The following is an 18,969-nucleotide window of genomic DNA, read 5'->3' on the forward strand; positions in this document are numbered from 1 at the left end:
CCAGTTACTTTGTGTCAGCTGAGGAAGCTATCAGTTCTGTCAAACGTCATCTTGGGGTAACATTTAAATATATGCTAGACTTTTGAAAATCCTGAATATGATGCCAGTCAATATTAACCCTTTTTTTTTGAGTTTTCAGGGAAGTCACCACTTGCAATTTGTACGGCTGAATAAATTACTTAATTTGCATTTCTCTAAGTAATTATGACCAAAAATATTTTGACTAGAAAAAGAACTACCTAACTAACTAGCCAGAATTGATTATTTTTACTTATTTAAGTTATTAAAAATAGCCTTAGATATTCATTGACTCAAGGTAAAATCAAACTCCCAATCAGCTGCAGACCCAGAAACTACCCAGATTCTTATGTTTCAATATTTTAAAGTGAAACCATGTTCTTTCTCCCCCAGAGCTTTTCATGGAGAAAAGCCTCACAGTGCCAGATCACATCCAGTAATTAACTACCTGTTGTACTGTGGCAGCCATAAACAGTATCTACTCATGACAGTCACCCAACAGAACATCCCCTTCTACAAAGCAAATTACAGAGCCCTTGAAGATAAAGCGATCTGGTACGTGAACGAGGTTCTGTGAGGTAAGATAGGTGTGACCGTGCCATGGGATAAATGTGAGTACCAGGACAGCCCACTGCACAGCAGCCTGTCTATCCTTTTTGCACTCCAGTTTAACTTGCACTGTCTTGTCTACCAAGTTGTTTCATGTCACTGGAAAAAGAAATCTCTTCATAGCTGTTTGTTTTCCCTCTCAATTCCTTATTCCATTTGAGCTCATTAGTCTAACAACAGCTTGAGACAACAATCTGTTTTGGATTTGAAGAGTGACTAATCTTGAATCTGTATTAACATAATGAAATTAATTTCTGGTGACAGCAGGGATAATTCTGTACCTGTGCTTGCAGGATAGAATGATGTACCTGTTATCTTTATCATATTTAAGCACTTCAGCTGAATTTTGTGTTGCCTGGCACAAAAGTGAGTACCTGGATCAAGGTACCGAGACACCACTGCAATAATAAATAAAAGAAATCTTATTTATCTACAGACAATCCAAGACTGAAACAGCAGAACCCTATGACAACTAAGCTAAAGTTACAGAGGTAAATTCATTCTTCAGAAGCAGCCTTTGAAAAAGAAGACATTAGTGTTTGTAGATATATTGAAAGACACATCAGACCTTTTACAGTAACAGAGGTATATACAGAACAAACTCCACTTTTACCAGGTATTTATCATGTCCTTATTTAAAAGAGCATCACTCATGATACAGCGAAGTTAAAACAGTGTTTTGGGTTTCTTTCTGGTTTAAAAGATGAAATGTCTTCATTTCAAACACAACTTTTCAAACCTTTTCAATGTGTAGTTCCTGCATGTCTGCTTATGCATGCACTGAAATAGGAAAGGCTACTAAAGGCTCAAGCTTTGTTTTCTTGGTTATGCTTTGCTCCTCCTCATTGGTAATCTTAAATTTTGAGAGGCCTCCAGACCACAGAGTCAATACCTGAAATCCCAGAGAAGAGAGACAGCCAGACAGCAATTTTAGTTCAGCAACAATACTGAGAACAAAACAGGCAAATCTAAAGAACCTGTGCTCTAAAATCTCATTTATAAAGCTGCATGGTTGCTATTTCTTGTGTAGGAAGTTCCTCACTTCTGAAATACTCATTATCAATGCATGACGAATTTAGTAAAATGGGGTAGCATTATTACTGCTGCACTAATGTAATAATAAAACAAAACATATTTACTACATGTATTTATTTGTGGCATTCACCCATACTGAGAATACAATTAAAAATTATGCAGATAATACATACTGAAAGACAACATCATTAAACAAGATGCATTATATTATTAACAGAAATGTACTTATTTAGACAAGTAAATGTAATTTAAGTATATGATGAGTTTATCTGTTTGTGAACAGTGGTATCATAAGTGAAATATTTAGAAGAGGAATATGTTCTCATTTTTTGTTTTTGTTTTTGTTTTTTTTTTTAAGATATTTTCTTTTCTGCAGCATTGTGCTGTTAAAAAAGTATTGTGTCATTAAAGTCTAACTTAAGAACTGAGATCAAGATTTATTCAGATGTGGGGCCCAGCTCCAGTGAAACCTGTATCACACATCAAATCAAAGACAACCCCCTTCATTCAAACCAATAAACAAGAAAGAAAAATATACATGGTACCAGAAGAGAATCATGTAGGTTACATTTAAATGTACAATAAATGTTTTATGTTATTTAGCAACAACTGAGGAGTGGCTAATTAAAGGTAATAAAAATTTATTCCTTAGGCTCACAGAATTAACTTTGTTTGGGATTTTCAAGGCAATAGCAAAAGAGAATTAGATGTCTAATCAACATGGGGAGACAGAATCCACTTTCTTTGAAAACCTCCAACTTACTATGCAATACCTTTCCAGCCTTCATAAAGGAATATCTAATGCATTCATATCCCTAGGTTATTTATAACAAAGGGTTTCACAGCAAAGTACAGAATGGATCAAGATTTAACTTCATACAATGTTCCTAAATATTAGTATTTTAAACACCTTTATGCTGCATACTCAGAAAATAATTAATAAGCCTGTAGGTTCTGTCTGAAAGCAAGTGAAATAGAAAACAATTCTAGAAAGCAATTCTATTTAATCAAGTTCTCTCCACAAACATGAAAACACAATTACATGGTTCAGTCTGATCCTTATGGGAGGATGAAAGTTATCCTCCATGATATATTTCACAATGACCTTACAGAATTACTATATACATGACAGAACACCTAAATCACTTTTTAATTACCCTTACAAAGAAAGGTTTGCTTAGCAACATTTCAACAAAAATGCAAAATTTTCAGCCCAAGTCTTCTTCCAAAGCACAACAAACAGTTTTATTCTACAAATTTTACTTCAGGCAGGTTTTAATAACATTAAATTCATCTGGGGAAGACACACTACATTAACCTAATAAATAAAAGAGTGATCTATACATCAGAGACATAGTAAAACTTGAACTATTTCTCATTCTTTTTATAAACTAGCAGATAGGAAACTATGGAGAGGCATTAAAATAACTATGGAGTTGGAGCTTATTATCATCTATATATCAGAAAGTGTTATTACATTATTGAGATTTTTTGAGAAGGACTTCTAAGAGTATCTTTTTTTCCACTGAAGCACTTACAAAAAATCCAACAATAGATTTTGTTTACAAAAATCCAACAATCCTCTCTTCATAGGAAGAATAAACCAAATGTGGTTCTGTACTAGGATGTATTTTTCATATGCAGGAATTTAACATTCATAATGAAAGGCCTTTTCTAATCACAATATTTTATCAGAGAGGACTATCTTCACATCTTACTGTGCAAGTCAAGGTAAGTCAGAGGTATCTTAGGAATGCTTTAGAAATAAGTGTTTTACTTGAAATTAATTAATCCCTCTTTCAAAGGGGTTAATAGTAAGTACAAAAGGCAAACAGTATATGCAGCTGCCACTGTCTGCACCAAGCAAATAATTCCAAGATCAAAATAAGATTAGATTAAAACAGGAAAAAGGACACTGTACTTTGCATTTGCTTCAGTGCACCAGTTCAGGCTGGTTTTCTACAAAAGGAAGCACCCCACTAACATAATATGCTATTCCAAGGGACAGAAGAGCGATGACAATGATGAGGAGCAGCACCCTCCAGAAGCCCAGGTCTTCCACAAACTCTTGCCATGTTGTGCGGAAACTGGAAAGAACTCCTTCACCTTGCTGTAGGTTTGGATTAAGAAGGGAATGGCTTTCCATTGCACTACAAAGGATTAAAGTTAAAAATACATCTGAGTAAAAGAATGCATCTCTAAGTATGACAGTAATCCCACTAAGGGCATCTGAAACATCCTAGATTAAAAATTAAACCCACCTACTGATTTATAGCATTGCTTATGCTAAATCAAGACAAATCAGATCAGGAAAACACATCTAATTCTAAACTTATTTTAGCTGAAAGGACATTTTATTAACCCATGCAAAGAGAATTATATTTGTGTATAACTGCACTGAATTTGCATGCCTGCCACCCAGAAGCCTTCAAAGGTCAGTCCCCATAGTTCCTAGTAGATATGGCTTAGTAAAATATAATGAAGCATAAGTTAAGACCTAAAGGGACACACATTATTTGTTAATAAAACAAATAATGACTAAAAATAAACTCTGATTAATAAAATGGAAGCTTCAACCAATATTAATTGAGATGCTAAATTCTGCAGTGATCTTTACTATACTCCTGAACATCTTTGTTACATGTGTCTTCTAAAAAAGCATTAAAAATCACAGAAAACACAAACTTTGGACAACAAGAAGTTCAGAAACTTTCTGAACAAGTTGGCATTGCTCTGTATTCTGCCATATGGTATTCAGTGACTGCTTTGGTGTTTTAGCATTCCACTACCAATCTATCAGGACCCCTTAAATTGTCAGACTATAAATTAGGAAGTGGAATTCTCACTTCTAATGAAAAACAAATATAAAATATGAGAGAGGCAGTCCTCTTGACAATTGATCACCTTTAGAAAAGATGTAAGTTGTCTCAAAATCCTGCACAGCTTCTTTTGTAATTCTCCCAATTTTGCTGGTTTCACAATTGTAATAGGAAACTATCTGTTGCTTATGAAAAATCTCATGAAGAATAAGAAAGCTTTTGCATAGCCTGACTTCACTTAAAGTTTTGGCCATCTGCACAGTCTTACTACTTATTATTGAGTGAAATTACATACATGGGTGTTTACAGGATCAGGCCCTGACAACCACAGAAAGGAAATGGTGGAATCAATCATATATTCAATGATGTCAATAGCAGAATATAAGCAAAAAAACAAAAAATTACTTTACTCCCTTTTAACTGCTTTCCGTTACCATATTCCTAGATATTTCTTACAAGACTAATAATATTTTTTTTTAAATCAAGGAATAGTAATTTCCAAGTCAAAACTAATTGTAGAAATGCTGCTATTTTTCATGATAGAAATAAAATGAAAAATGATGTTATCAGAAAAAAGTCTCATTCACGAAGCTCTCTTCTAAGATTACACCATGGGAAAACTTCACACTATTCATACAGAATTTTTTCTCAGGAAGTACAACCACTGAAGAACAATTAGCCTGATCTCCCACAGCTTGCTCAAGTATTGCAGTATTATGTGCACAAAATTTTAGCAATTGCCTATTAAACAGCCTGTATTTTCATTTTTTTAATATTTACCAAGCTGTAAAGCTATTTTAGCTTACCCACAGGTGCAGGATTTAGTAATCTTCCTTGCTTATTATGATTTCCCAAGCAAAACAAAGGGTTTAGTAAAAGACAGCTTTTGTGCAGAATTTCTTACTCAGTAAGTAATAACTATTTAATACATAATCACAGAGAGGTTAAATAAAGGGGCAATGCAATTTAAGTGGAAAGGTCACATGCTTGCCCATTAAAAAGGGTACACAGAAAACATTTTTATTATTTTATATTATGACCCAGTAAAAACCAATGCTATTCAAGATATTTTTTCTTATTACAAATTAGACCCACATAAAAACTAGTAATGCAGCAACATGTCCTCAGAAGAGTTTGTGTAACACAGCCCAGACAGATGTTCTGTGTCCAACAGAGGTGGGAGTTCACATTTAGACATGCCTGTGGCACAGCCACAGGTGCTGCTGGGCTGGACAGGACAGATGTCTGTGTGAGACAGGGACAGAGGGAGCTCTGCCTCCTGGCAGCAGGGCCACGCCTCACCCGCAGCAGGACAAAGCAAGCAAAACCAAATTTGACTTGGGAACAGAGCTCTGGCCTCTGCTTCCCCAGCAGCAGCAACTCCGTGTAACATGGAGCAGAAAACTGAAGCCAGAGACCGTTTTTAGAAACAGTGTTATTTGTCCATAGGTTCATACGTAATGCAAGAGCTCAGGGGGCAGAAGACAGAAGACATTAATCTAAGCGTCCCTAAAATGTGAAAATAATACAAAGAGGGATAAGTGAAACTGTGGAGGTCTGAAAAGCCAGCTGGAAAAATGATATTGTTTATTTACAAAGCAAACAGCACACAAGTTCATTTTTTATGGCTCATATAGGCAGCTGCTATTTGTTACTTTAAAAATAATGTATTTCAGACATTTTAAACACGTTCCCAAACAAGCTGGGTACTGCACTGTTTATGTCTCTGTGCCTGTCCCCAAGGAGAGCTGCTGGCTTCCTGGCCAAAGCAAACAATATAACATTTATGAAGGTCAAATAACAGAAAGGAAGCTATGTTTGTTAAAGGGACACCATCAAATCAAAAATGAAAATTTAAATGGGGCTGAGCTGTTTGTCCATATGTTTGAATAAGATCAGCCTAAGTGCATTTCTATGCATCAAGAAAATTTCAGTAGAAGTTAGTGAAGATAGAAAGATAATTTGCACTAATTCTTACAATGTATAACCACGTAATTTTGAAAATAAAATCAATTTTCTATTTCACAGCTTAAAACAGTCTCTCTGACAGGTAGGGTCACCTGATGCATAAGAAAGACCTTAATGGGAATATTGGGTATTATTTCTGTAGTTTTGCTGGTTTCACCTTTTCCATTTACTCAGCTTAGCTCTAACTCCATCTATACAGCTTCTTTTCGGTTTACAGTACAGCCTGTCTACATTTTCACATAAACCAAGCAACAGTTATATGACAAAACTCCCTGTCTTTTGTGAGATAATGTTCCAGTAGTCATAGTTCATGGTCATCATTAGACAATATAAAAAAAGCTACAATTTTTTTGAATGGGGGTAAACAGCATAATAAGACATACTAGAGAGCAGAATTGCTTTATACAACAGGACTGACAGCTTTGTTTACCTAGTGAAAATGTCTTGTTTCATGCTTTGTAGGACTTCACTGCATTTTTCAGGAGAGTATTAACTCATAATGCACCAAGCCTGTTCTCCTTGTATGTTTGTTTTCCGCTGAGAAACTTTTATTTTATGACATACAGATTCCAGGAGTTACAGTTGCATTTTTTTGCTACAGAATACTACTGATCTCCTCTCCCTTGTAACTGTAGGTTTTTGTCTGTGCCATCCCAATTTTCCTCAAGGTTGCCTGTATCTCATTTCTTGGTATCACAAACATGTTTCTGTTTTTTTATTTAAGAAAATTCTAAGTAAGCACAGTCCTAGAACCAGGCTTTTAGGAATTCATTACTAACTTCCCTCTAACCCAACACTTTCCCTGAAATGGTCAGCAATTTTCTTGAAATCCTCAGTTCATCATTAACTATCTCTTTAGCCACCATAAAATTCTTATTCTCCATCTTTTCCAGGACTGCTAGCAATAGAAATTTTAGATATGACACCATATAAAATCCTTTATTCAAGTTCAGTTGGATGAAAAGTCTCCCACCCTTTTTTTTGGTATAGAAAATCATAAAAAGGATGTCAGATTAGCCTGTGATACTGCCATGTTGCATTTCACACTATTTCCACTTGGCTTTGTGGTAGGTGGTAGAATATTTGTGTTTGGTACTCTGAATGGAAAATTAGTCATTATTTTAAAAAAATTTTATTATAAAATTAAAATCTCAAAAAAAATAGAAGTTCCTTTTTTTCTTACACTGGATCTGTTTAAAGAGATTTTTCCAAAACTTAACAATCAATTTAGATTTTGTTTGTGAATGTCAGGCCAAATTTGATATTATCTGTTTTGAGGAATATACAATCAAGTAAATCCCAAAAATATAAAGCCATAAACATTATTTCTCCTGGTAGTTATTTTTGTTTGGTAAATACCTTTCGCTTTCAGCTGTTTGCATTGTCTCCAGCTTTGAGTGAGCTCCTCTGTTAAATCCTTTCACCTCTTGCTCCTCTAAAGATTCCAGCAGTCTAATCACATCTTTATTCACACCCCTTCGTTTGGCAAGAACAAGCGGTGTTGCACCTTGGTGATTGCTAAAACAAGCCCATAAAAAGACATAAGAAAATTCTAACACAGAAATTTTGTAACAAGTCAACTCAGCATAACATATTACAATTTAGTAAGTTCTCAGAACTATTTTCTGTTTTATCAGACAGTAAGAAATTCCAATCTATTCAAGTTACAGCACAATTGGCTATAGAAGAAAATCAGTATATTTACGTTTGAAATTGCACAACTCTCTTCCCCCTCTAATAAAATCAAAATTCTTAGAACTCTAATCTAATTGGAATCTTGGGGTGTTACAGAAAAAAAAAAAAAAAACAACAACAAAAAAAAACCCCAACCCAACAGAAGATTTATGGCAATGTTCAAGTTTAAGCTTAATTTCAAGAAAGAATTGTGCAATCTGGATCCTAATAGTTCCTTTTCCATGAGGGTATTAGGACATGAGACAGAAATGAAATAAAATACAGATGGTCCCTCTGCTGCTATTAAAATAACACTGAATATGTCCAGAGCTGCCTTTAGACCAGGACTTTCCACCAGAGCTGTTTGAAATGAGGGGAAAAAATCCCAACCCACAACCCATAAATAATGTTGTCTACCAATAATTAGTTTTGCTGAGTTGAAAACACTAATGAGGGACAGGTGAAAAAGGGAGAGATTTAAAAACTCAAAGGTTTTGACATTACTCCTGGCTTTTGCACACATTGTGAATATGCAGAAACTTCCACAAACAAAGTAATTCAGCACAGGAATGAAATAGCTAGTTATTTTGCAGCTTGAGAGCTTCCATCTGAGCACTGGCATCTGACAGCTGCTGGAAGCCAGAAGGAAAGAATATACAATATTCTGAGTCACAGACTTTGAGGGAGGGCAAAAACACTGAAAGGAAGCATTGTTACCAGAGGAGTATGGGAATGAACTGACACACACATATACTGTATTTTCTTTGTCTTATATAGTACAACAATAGAAAAGGGGGTGAAGAAATTCTTTTAAAGTAGTCAATGTGTTTTTTAATTTGGTGCCAACCACCCACACCTGTCTGTCTGGCCAAACCAGGGCAGCAATGTCACCAATGAGGCAGAATTAGATACAGCAGCTCACATCAGCAGCAGCTATTTACATTTGCTTTGCTTGTTGCACAGACTAGCAGAAGTGGCCTCTGTTTTCCTGACTGTTTTTTTTTTTTGTTTTTTTTTTTTAAGTGGTATCTTTGTAAAGTAGAACTGCACCAAATACAGCATTTCAGCAACAGCAGATTTACATACAAGGCTCTGGTGACAGAAGACTAATATATTACAAAATATGTACTGTAAAAAGTGACTTACCAAATATCAATTTTAAGTCCATTAGAAACTAGGAACTGGATGGTATCAACGTGCCCACACAGGTGAAGGGCTGTGTTACCCTGGTAATCAGTGGCTAGCAGGTCAGCACCAAATTTATGCAAGAGTTGACAGATGTCTACATTTCCTCTGGCTGCAGCCAGGTGAAGGCCAGTTCGGCCTCGGCTGTCACGAATATTTGGGTCAAAACCACTCTCTAGGAGTCGTTTGGAATAGTTAAAATCTCCATCAATACAAGCCTGCAGCAGTGGCACGTTTGTCTGGGAGGAGTCGTTCACAAAAACGTAGGACATTGCTCTGACTCTCTCAGGTCAGGAGGAGGTGACCAACCTGCAAGTAAAAGGGTGAAGAAATGATGATGAAACCAGGCAAACAAACACTAAGCTAATATTCACTAGACTGCTCAGGTTCCCAAACAAGAATGCAAACTAGATTGTAGGTCAACTTTGAAATCTTCCTGTCATACACATTGTCTGCTGCATTCCCTTCTCGCAAAAAGGAAAGAGCTCACAGCTCTGGAAAGAGCAGCAAAGCTTTGCTATGAGAGAACACTGGTAAGATCTCTGCCACAGATTCCTGTAAGGTGATTAGTTTTCAACCTAGTAAGGAATCACATATAGTAGTAATTATATAAAAGGGCAAAACACCCCCAGATTGGAACAGAAAGGAAGAACCTTTCATAAATGGGGAAACTCTAAGCAATTCAGTCCACTGGTACAGTCACACTAACTGCAATTTTTACCAGTTATAAGCAAAGCCGACCTAATGGACTTTCACCCTCTGTATTTAAACTTCAATCCACAAAGTACAGTACAGCTAAAAATGCTTAATAAAAATACTGATTTCTTCATTCTGCAATAAATGTATTTTTCAATAGTCTTTGACAACATTATTTTTACAGTGTCAGAGTTACACAAACTATAGAACAAACAAGAACAGCAATACAGAACAGAGAAAACTAAAGTATTAGGTGAAATTGCCCACTGAAAACTGGAAGTGGGTGCAAAGAAGACAATGGTAAAATCAAACAGAGCTAGTGAATTTGAGTAGAACCTCAACAAGGAGAAACACAAATGTAGTTTCTCTAGCTTAATACCAAAGAAAGGATTAAGTTCTTTTCTGTATCAGGACATAAAAGAGGAAGATAAATGTTTCACCATGGATTACTTGATATAGAACATTTGATGAACTATGATTTCAGTTTTGCAGAAGAATATTTTAAGGGTGAGTCAAGTCAGGAAGGTATGATGACACTGTCATCAGGACAGGTACAGGACACAGAAAAGATTACTTGAAAACAATAAGGAAAAAGAGAATGATTTAGCAAGAGCATGGTAGAATGTTCATGAGGCAATTTTAGGAAGCAATGAAAACATGTAGAAGACTGGACAACAGTCCTCTTTTTGTACTGCCTCAGAGAGGTGGTAAAAAAATCACATAAATAAGTAAAATTCCTATAGAAGAAATCTCAATAGACACATGACAAAGTTAAAGTGATATGAGGGAAACATGATTTTACTAGATAACCTTGGAATAGAAAGTAAACTGAAACATTACTTGAAACACTATTTTTCACTTCCCCAGGGGTTCTATTCTGGGCTCATGGTATAGCAGTGTTCTGATTAACTATCTGAATCTCTTATTAAAACTGCTATACACAGATTTAAATTTTCTCATCTATATAAGGTATCCTTCCACACCAGTGCACTCTTCAGCCAGGAGAATGGAAACATGGCCAGTAGCCAAACAATTCAATTTAAAACCTCTCCTTTTATGAGAGTTCATAATGTCTATATTTTATAGCTCTTCCCCCATGTTTTAGATCAAATTCAAGATCAAAGTACCTCTAGAAGTAATTTCAAAATGTTTACACACTGGTCTAAATAACACCTCTAGCACTGGGGGCTGCTGAGTTTAATAAATCATATTTAAACTTCACTAGGCCATGTTTCCTATCTGGACAAATTCTGCTAAATATATCAACACTTGTCTAGTTTTCCAGTGCAGGAATGCACAATGTTTTTTTCTTTATTGGATGCCGAAATAGAGGTAGAAATAAATTCTATGTCTCAGTATCTGTATAAGGAATGATTCTAAGCAGAATACATTCCTCTAGGCTGCAAGTATGTTTTTAAACACGTGATAGTACATCACTGGCTCAAGAACTCTTTTCCACAACCATCTCCAATAGCAAGTGGCTGGTTCACTGATACACCATAAAACTTAGTGCGAGACAAGAGTCAGAGGGCACTGATAGCCTCCTTATAACCCTTTACAAAAAGAAAGGAAAATGTAATTACTCGAGTTTTCAGTGAATATGTTACAACCCCCTGGATGTTACAAAGCTATGATCCCTAGCTGAAAGCAATTTCAATTTTCTTGCCCATTTTCCACCCAAATCATGAATGATATGAGAATTTTTCTTCCACTCTGCTCGTCCAGTCTTCAACAAGAAAAATAATGGGCCCAGCTTCTCTGCGATGTGATTGTGACCTTTATATTCTGCACTAAATCTTCCCTAAAGCAAGATCATATATCATTTTAAAACCTCCAATTATCAGCCATAGAAGCAGCATATCAATACCACAAACCCCTACGTGCACTTGACAAAAAGTGGTTTGCTTGTAAAATAATGCTTCAGTGTTTAAACCTGCTTAATAAAACAAGGCCTAACATAAATCAACATGAAAATATTGTACTGGAAGAAACTTAGGTTATTTGAGAAACAGCATGGCATGGTCTATTGAATAAAAGCTAATGTCTGTATTTTCATACCAGACGTGTATGTCTGGTAAAATCTTACAGAATTCCCCAACTGTGATGAAACATTAGCTAATAATACCTAGGAAAAAAGCCACCTCCTTATCTTCTCAGAAAAGGAAGCACAAATACTAGCAGTTAACAGAAAGGGTAACTGGAAGTCAATCTGATTCAGAATTTATTATCAGTAAAATCTTCTAGAACTGATCACTCATGTGTAGAAGTAAAACCTTAGTATTTCACAGTAAGGAAGAGACAAAGATGAGGTAAATCCTTCTTCCCAATACTTCAAGATTGTGGACTAAGCAAATGCATTCACAAAAAAATATCTGGACCATCTGGTTTGATTTATCTTTGTGATTTAAAATATTTTTTTCTACTAACACAATTCTATTTCACATATGGCTAGCTAACCTATGCCAAATACAAGCTGTACACAAAGCTGAACTATGCGCTATCTTTAAAATGTCAGTCCCCAAACAGCCTGTTCTTGCCTCAAAATTAACCCAACCTAGCAAAATTTCCTGTGTAAGAAAACTCATAAAAAAATCACAAGTAAAATTAATTAGGTATTTTTCATTAAACAAATGGTGGTTACATTTCTGCCCACAGCATCAAAAAGCTTATTACTTCAATGACTACCTAATACAACAGACTTAGGAGCAAAATTTAGAAACAAAACAGCATTAGCCAAATTGAATCAGGTAACAACTCTGAACCTGTCCAGAAGATGGTATCCTATCAGTAAGTACTGATTTCATAGGCACCAATTAGGACAAATGGATTTGCATTAGTAACAAGACACAAAATATTGCAAAATGACCATCTTGAATATCCCAAAAAATTACTACTACTACTCAAATAAATCTATTTTTTTAAAAACAGAAGTAAATGTCTGCTTGTAAAAATGCATCACTATCTACTGAAAATGTATCTGTTAAATAATATTTTTGTTTAAAAAAAAGGTTTGTTTTTAATAACTTGGTACTTTGACAGAAAATTAGTTTTGTGAAAAAAAAGTAAATTAAAAGACATCCTCCCAAGCTAGAAGGATTCCCATTAGAAAGGTATAATTTAAGAATTAATTTTTCCTAGATTTATACATTTATTTAGCCTCAACAAAGTGTACTTCTTAATTAATAACTTTAGAAATTATGCTGTAAGCCTCTTCAATTATACATGTAGTACAGGATAAGAAAATTTAACCAAGCTGTTTTGTTTTCAAAAGGAATCACTTATATTAAGTGATTCTGTAAAAATAATTTATTTACTAGGAGTCAGCTGTGTCTCAGTATACTGTGTACAATGGTAATTCATTGTCACACACCGATCTGTTGCAGGACATGTTCTCATCTGCAGAAGCCAGGAGTGATCTTGAAAAATTCAAACCACAGAACTAAATGCAAGTTCTGTCACTTCTTAAACTAGTCCTAAAATTTGTGTTAACTGTACAGTTTTATTTTACGGTAAATATATGCTGTTGTCTCTGCTTTCTCATTAAGTTCAACAGCTACCAAATAGCCCCAGGAACAAGGGAGAACAGCTCCACATGAGAAACACAGTCATTCAAGGGACCCATCCCTACACTACAAAAGTATTAATGAACCTACAAAATTTGGATTAATCACCAGTCACTGCTTCATAGGACATACCAGTTCTTCAAAATTATAGTTTTCCCTACTACATTCATGAAAACTGAACTAACTGGCCCTATTTTAAAACAACACATCAGTTCCACAGAACAATACCAGATTGCTCCATCCTTGAGACTTCTCAGTTTTAATACAAACTCTGACATCTAGAATGTAGGCATCAGTAAGATTACCACTAGGGAAACTGCCACCACCAAGAAATGGAAACTAAAACAAATCCACAAAATAGTAACCTCCTGTGCCAGCAAACACATGATATGCCTTCCTCACAAAATTTGCATTTGTCAACTCCCTGGTGGTAAACAGCATCCTCTCTCTGTAATGCACTTTGAGAGCACTTCAGTGGCAATGGCTTGCAGAGCTTTTCCTCTTCATTATTTAAGTGAATGAAAAACATTCCAGTACTTTGCTTAAAATGCTGAGGGAGAAATTCCTCGCTAAGTTTTCATGAACACATGTATTGGTGTGTAAGTTACTGAGAAGCCATTTAACTGAATAAATCTTACATTTAGTAAAAAATTATATGATCAGCTCATTTCCATTTAGGAAAGATCCCCAGTATGTACATCACAATACACTTAAGTTCTGTATTTTCTATTTGAAATCTTTATCTTTTCAGTACAACTGGAACAGTTTTATGGCTCCACAAATATGGATCTGCTGCTAAAAGCAGCACTCCAGATTTTCAGCATGATGCCTATTTTACACACTGCTATATTTTGCAGATTACCCCTTTCGAACTAGCTATTTTTTCAACAGTTCCTGGATTTGAGGTATCACAGCAGGTTTATAACACCTACATGCCCTCTCATGTCCCTAGTCAGCCACATGGGTAGATGCCAACAGATTAATGTTATTTATGCCATTTGTTTCCAATCATTCCCATTCTCTTATGCAGATGTGAGACACCCAGGTAATGATCTCTTGATGTCAGGACCATCCTGTAAATAGAAACTCTGGGGCACTGCATATACAAAAGGCTTTACAAGTACAAGCTACAAAGTGCTTTATGAAGAAGTTTTAACAACTATTGCTGCTCTTAAGGATCAGCAGATGATGGCTTTGGGAAACAGGGAGCTTTGCTTATTATTGCCCAGTATGTCAAAACTACAAGATAAAAAAATATACAAGGCCTCAAATGCCAATGCAGGGATGAAGGATGCTTCCCCAGACAAAATAGTATAAGCTTTCTGTACTGAGGTACACCAAACAAGGGAAAAATGAGAAAGAGATAATTCATTTAAAATGCCTTTATTAACAAGCAGATTCACAAACATTTTACGTTTGCTAAACTTAACTGGTAATTCAGTTGCATTACATGATTGAGCACATTTAACTTCTATCAAATACACAGCTAAGTATTTTTGAACACTGCTCATCTTTCATCTTCTGTACAAGAACTATTTAGGAAAAAAAAGCAATTTACAGATTTTTTTCAAATAATCTGTAAATTTAATTCCCCACAATTGGCTCAATTAAACCAGCATATAGCTACAGTACTTCTCTGATCATTGTGGCCAGTTCGAATACATCTGTTTTTATATAAAGTTATTGAATCATATCGGTCATAATTATCAACATCTTCACAAAGCTTTACCTGAATTCCTTTTTTGTTTCTGCTGGGAACACATAGGGTGTATGCTGGTCAAGAAAATATTAAAGGTTACTACATATTGTTTTGTTGTTGGTTTAATTGTCTGGTTTTTGAGAAAGTAGAGAGAATTTGTCCCACCCTTAATTAAGTGTGTTTAAATTTGCTGCAGACCCGAGCAGTCTTCTGGAAAAGCCATTGACGGGGCTATGGCTGGCAGCAGGCTGCCGAGGCAGGAACAGCAGTGGAGTCTGGATGGACACTGCCACCACGTGGACTGCTGAATTCCTGTCCGACTGGAGGGACGCACACAATCACGGAATGCTTTGAGGTGGGAGCGACCTAAAAAGGTCATCTGCCATCTTGCCATGGACAGGGACACCTCAAACACCACTAGACCAGGCTGCCCAAAGCCCCATCCAGCTTGGCCTTGAACACTTCCAAGGATGGGGCATACATGGCTTCTCTGGGCAACTTGTTCCAGTTTTTCTTCGCCCTCACAGGAAAGAATTTCGTCCTTATATCCAATCTAAACCTTCCCTCTGTCAGTTTAAAGCCATTCCCACTTGTCTGTCATTTCATGTCCTTGCAAAAAGCCCCTCTCCAGATTTCTTGTAGGTTCCCTTTAGATACTGGTGCAGTGTGTAAGCCCAGACTCACAAAGACCACTTTTTCTACATTTGTCATATTTTCTATCTTTCTAGGAAGGAAATTAAGAAAGGCCTGAAAATAAGGTTTTATAAAACTTTATTTAAAGAATTCTGAAATCCAAACTGCTATTTCTCTGCAGTATAAACAGCATTCTCATTTAATCTTTGATCCTCTGTTAGTGAAATGAGCATGTAGGTATGTTGCTTGAGTTCTGAAACCAAAGGTATTTAATTTTTAAAAAGTATGCATTTATGCCTGTTTCTTGAAAAACACCCAAAACTAAATCCAAAACACCCCCACACAAAAAAAAAAAAAAACAAACAAAAAACAGTCCTTACCTAGACAAACAGTAAGTCTGAGATTATATATTTACTAACATGGGGAAAAACTTTATGTGTCTAGGAGGAATCATCAGAAATAATAACTTAATAAAAGCAATAAAGCAAACTAAGAACCTGTCATCAAATGACTTGCTATATAGTTAATATTTTCTTACTTTTTTCCCTTATAATATATAAAATAGCTTGTATGTCCTTAGTTATGCATAACCTTCATGACATGGCCTTAGCGTGCAACATCAAATCTGGTTTAGTGGCTAGTGAACAGAAGCAAGTCACTTTTAAAAGTAGATGTCTCTTAAATTTGTGACTAATTTATATATAACTGTATGCTTGACCTCACCTTTGAAAAAATATCTTGCCCTGCTTGTTCATTGAAGTTCATTTTTATACCAACAATATATTTGTATCAATGTACCAATGATAAGACAACTAACACTGTCAAACACCCAACTCTTACAAGTGCTGGATACACATATTTCTGTTCAGAATTTTCATGTTCACACAGTAAATCACTAAACCAGTTTATCAAAGACAAATAGTAAATTGATAAATCTAATCTTTCAAATATTTTAAATATCTATCAACACAGCATGACTTAAAAAACTTAACTGTATCACGGTGGATCATGTTACGTGATATAGTAAGATGAAATGGCAACGCTATTAAGGTTTTATGTCTAACTAGTATATACATGGTGATACTACTTTTGCATAAATAGTTGCTTCACCCTGCTTGGACTCAAAAAATTTCTCCACGTAGGCAAACATGTAGTAGTACTAGTGACTGCCCAACTTCAGTCTAAACGGCCTGAAGAGAGTAAATCAGAAGCCTAAGCATTCCCAGGACAACAGGCAAGTCTGAGGAGAATCAGAGAGGTCAACTTCAAGCTCCTGATCTGCACAGGACTGGAATTGACCACAAATGCAATGAAAGACAATTGAAAAGAACCTGAGAGTGAGGTAGCTCAACTGATGTTTACCAATTGCATCAATTTATCCTGCTGAGCCTGAGAACAAAAGGTGGAAACTTCTACCTTTAGAATAGCAGTAACTCATCTGTGAAAGACTCAATCAATATTCAACATGAAACCCGGTGTCTAGTCAATGAGCAGCAATACCCATGTTTCTTTAGAGAGGTTTGACAAGCTCTATTTGAGGAAGGATGAAGAGAAACTGTGAAAAAAAGTCCACATCAATTATTAGTTTTGTGAAAAAAGAGCCTACATAAAAGTAGCCACAGCAGATCACAACAAAGATCCTTTTAGGCCTAGTATAATTTTTGAAATGGTGACAAAAAGCAGAGACCAGAAAGAACACAGAATAGGGCAAGCATATATAATATTGCTTTTTCTATTCAAAGTGATGGGGTTTTTACATATTTGGCTCTGCCTCCACATCTGAATCTGCTCTTTCTCCTCTTCAACACTAATACTTCTAATACCCACAAGATATTCTGGTAAGTTCTCCAACTGAGTTCTCATGAAGAACAACATCTTTTGATCTTGATGAATCAGGGGCTTGGTAGCTTCCCTTGTGGACCCCCAACTCTCTTGCAGGAAGGACAGACTGTGCACCTCTGCCCATTCTTTTCTTGCCACTCATTCTACAGGCCTTCACAACCTCCTCAGACATCCCTTTCCAGGATGAATTTTGAAGTCCAGCTTTCTTGGTCATTCCTCATTGGGAAGGGGGTTTGTGTCTATGACCATTCTTGTTTTGCTTCTCTGAATCTCACTCATTGTTATTCTGTTTTGTGAGCAGGCAGACAGAGTAGATGTTTGGGGTGAACCATGGATTAACAAGTGTCATGACAAAATTCTTTGCATTGTTTTTTTACTTGCTTCTCAGTAATATTCACTGTTTGTTTTACCTTTTTCACTGCTGCTTAACACTGTTGTTACATTTTCATTGAACCATTCATCAAAACTACAAGATACTACTCATTACTGTGAGCCCAGTATTTCATACGGGAAGTTAGGATTCTCTTTATGCTATCTGAATCCCTATACTTACACTGAACTCATGTGCCAGTATGCTGCATTATCCATTTACTCAGTTTTACAGGGTTCTTTTGCAGCTTTTCATAGCTGACCCTATCTTTATAACCCATGTCCTGGCAAACACTATCACCTTGTTGCTTACTGCCTTTTCTAGGCTGTACAATGCAAATTCTAACAGTTCAGAAGCCAGAACTGAACTATGCAGAACTAAAATTATTCCAGTCTTACTGATCATAAGTTGACTAAATCAGGCTGATCCGGCTCACCCAGTGCTCTGCTTTCAAGAGCAGCCATCAGAAATCCTCCACTGGGAGAGCACATGAACCTGGCTGCTTCCTGCAGTCCATTCTCCAGACACACCCAGCAGCCACAACAGTACATTGTGGACTTCCCTGAGCAGCTCTTTTATCAGCCCCTCAACAGACTTTCTGTCTATTTTCTAACCCCTTCTTGAACTTGCTCACACTATCACCACAGTGCCCCTGTCATGCTTCCCTGTATCCGTCTGAAACTACCTCCCAAAAGCCCCAGCGTGCAACTCCCATTTCAGTGCCTCAACACCGGATGAATAACTCTCACTTTACTCACTGCCTTCATTGCATAACCCTGGTCATGCCCCAGCAATATCCTCCGTGAACAATCCTGACTTTTCAGTCTTTCCTCTTAAGGAAGTTGATCCCCTTGTCCC

General features: G+C 36.2%; 1 protein-coding gene across 3 annotated transcripts in view; it reads right to left on the minus strand.

Annotated features, from left to right (window-relative positions):
- Window positions 1–18,969, minus strand: part of ANKRD46 (ankyrin repeat domain 46) — a 78,870-nt gene that overhangs the window by 56,474 nt on the left and 3,427 nt on the right. For 2 of the 3 annotated variants that reach the window (XM_021529430.3, XM_021529431.3), the window contains exons 2-4: window positions 9,270–9,617; window positions 7,809–7,967; window positions 1,762–3,812 (exon numbers count right to left, since the gene is read on the minus strand). In XM_021529430.3, the coding sequence (XP_021385105.1) occupies window positions 3,596–3,812; window positions 7,809–7,967; window positions 9,270–9,580 (687 nt within the window). In that variant the 5' untranslated portion in view covers window positions 9,581–9,617 and the 3' untranslated portion in view covers window positions 1,762–3,595. Of the gene's footprint in view, window positions 1–1,761; window positions 3,813–7,808; window positions 7,968–9,269; window positions 9,618–18,969 lie in introns of those variants that run through there. The other variant, XM_085572409.1, reaches the window with a different exon arrangement.

The sequence above is a fragment of the Lonchura striata genome, chromosome 2 (assembly GCF_050655825.1).
Source record: "Lonchura striata isolate lonStrDom1 chromosome 2, ASM5065582v1, whole genome shotgun sequence".
In the NCBI taxonomy this organism is placed as follows: Eukaryota; Metazoa; Chordata; class Aves; order Passeriformes; family Estrildidae; genus Lonchura; species Lonchura striata.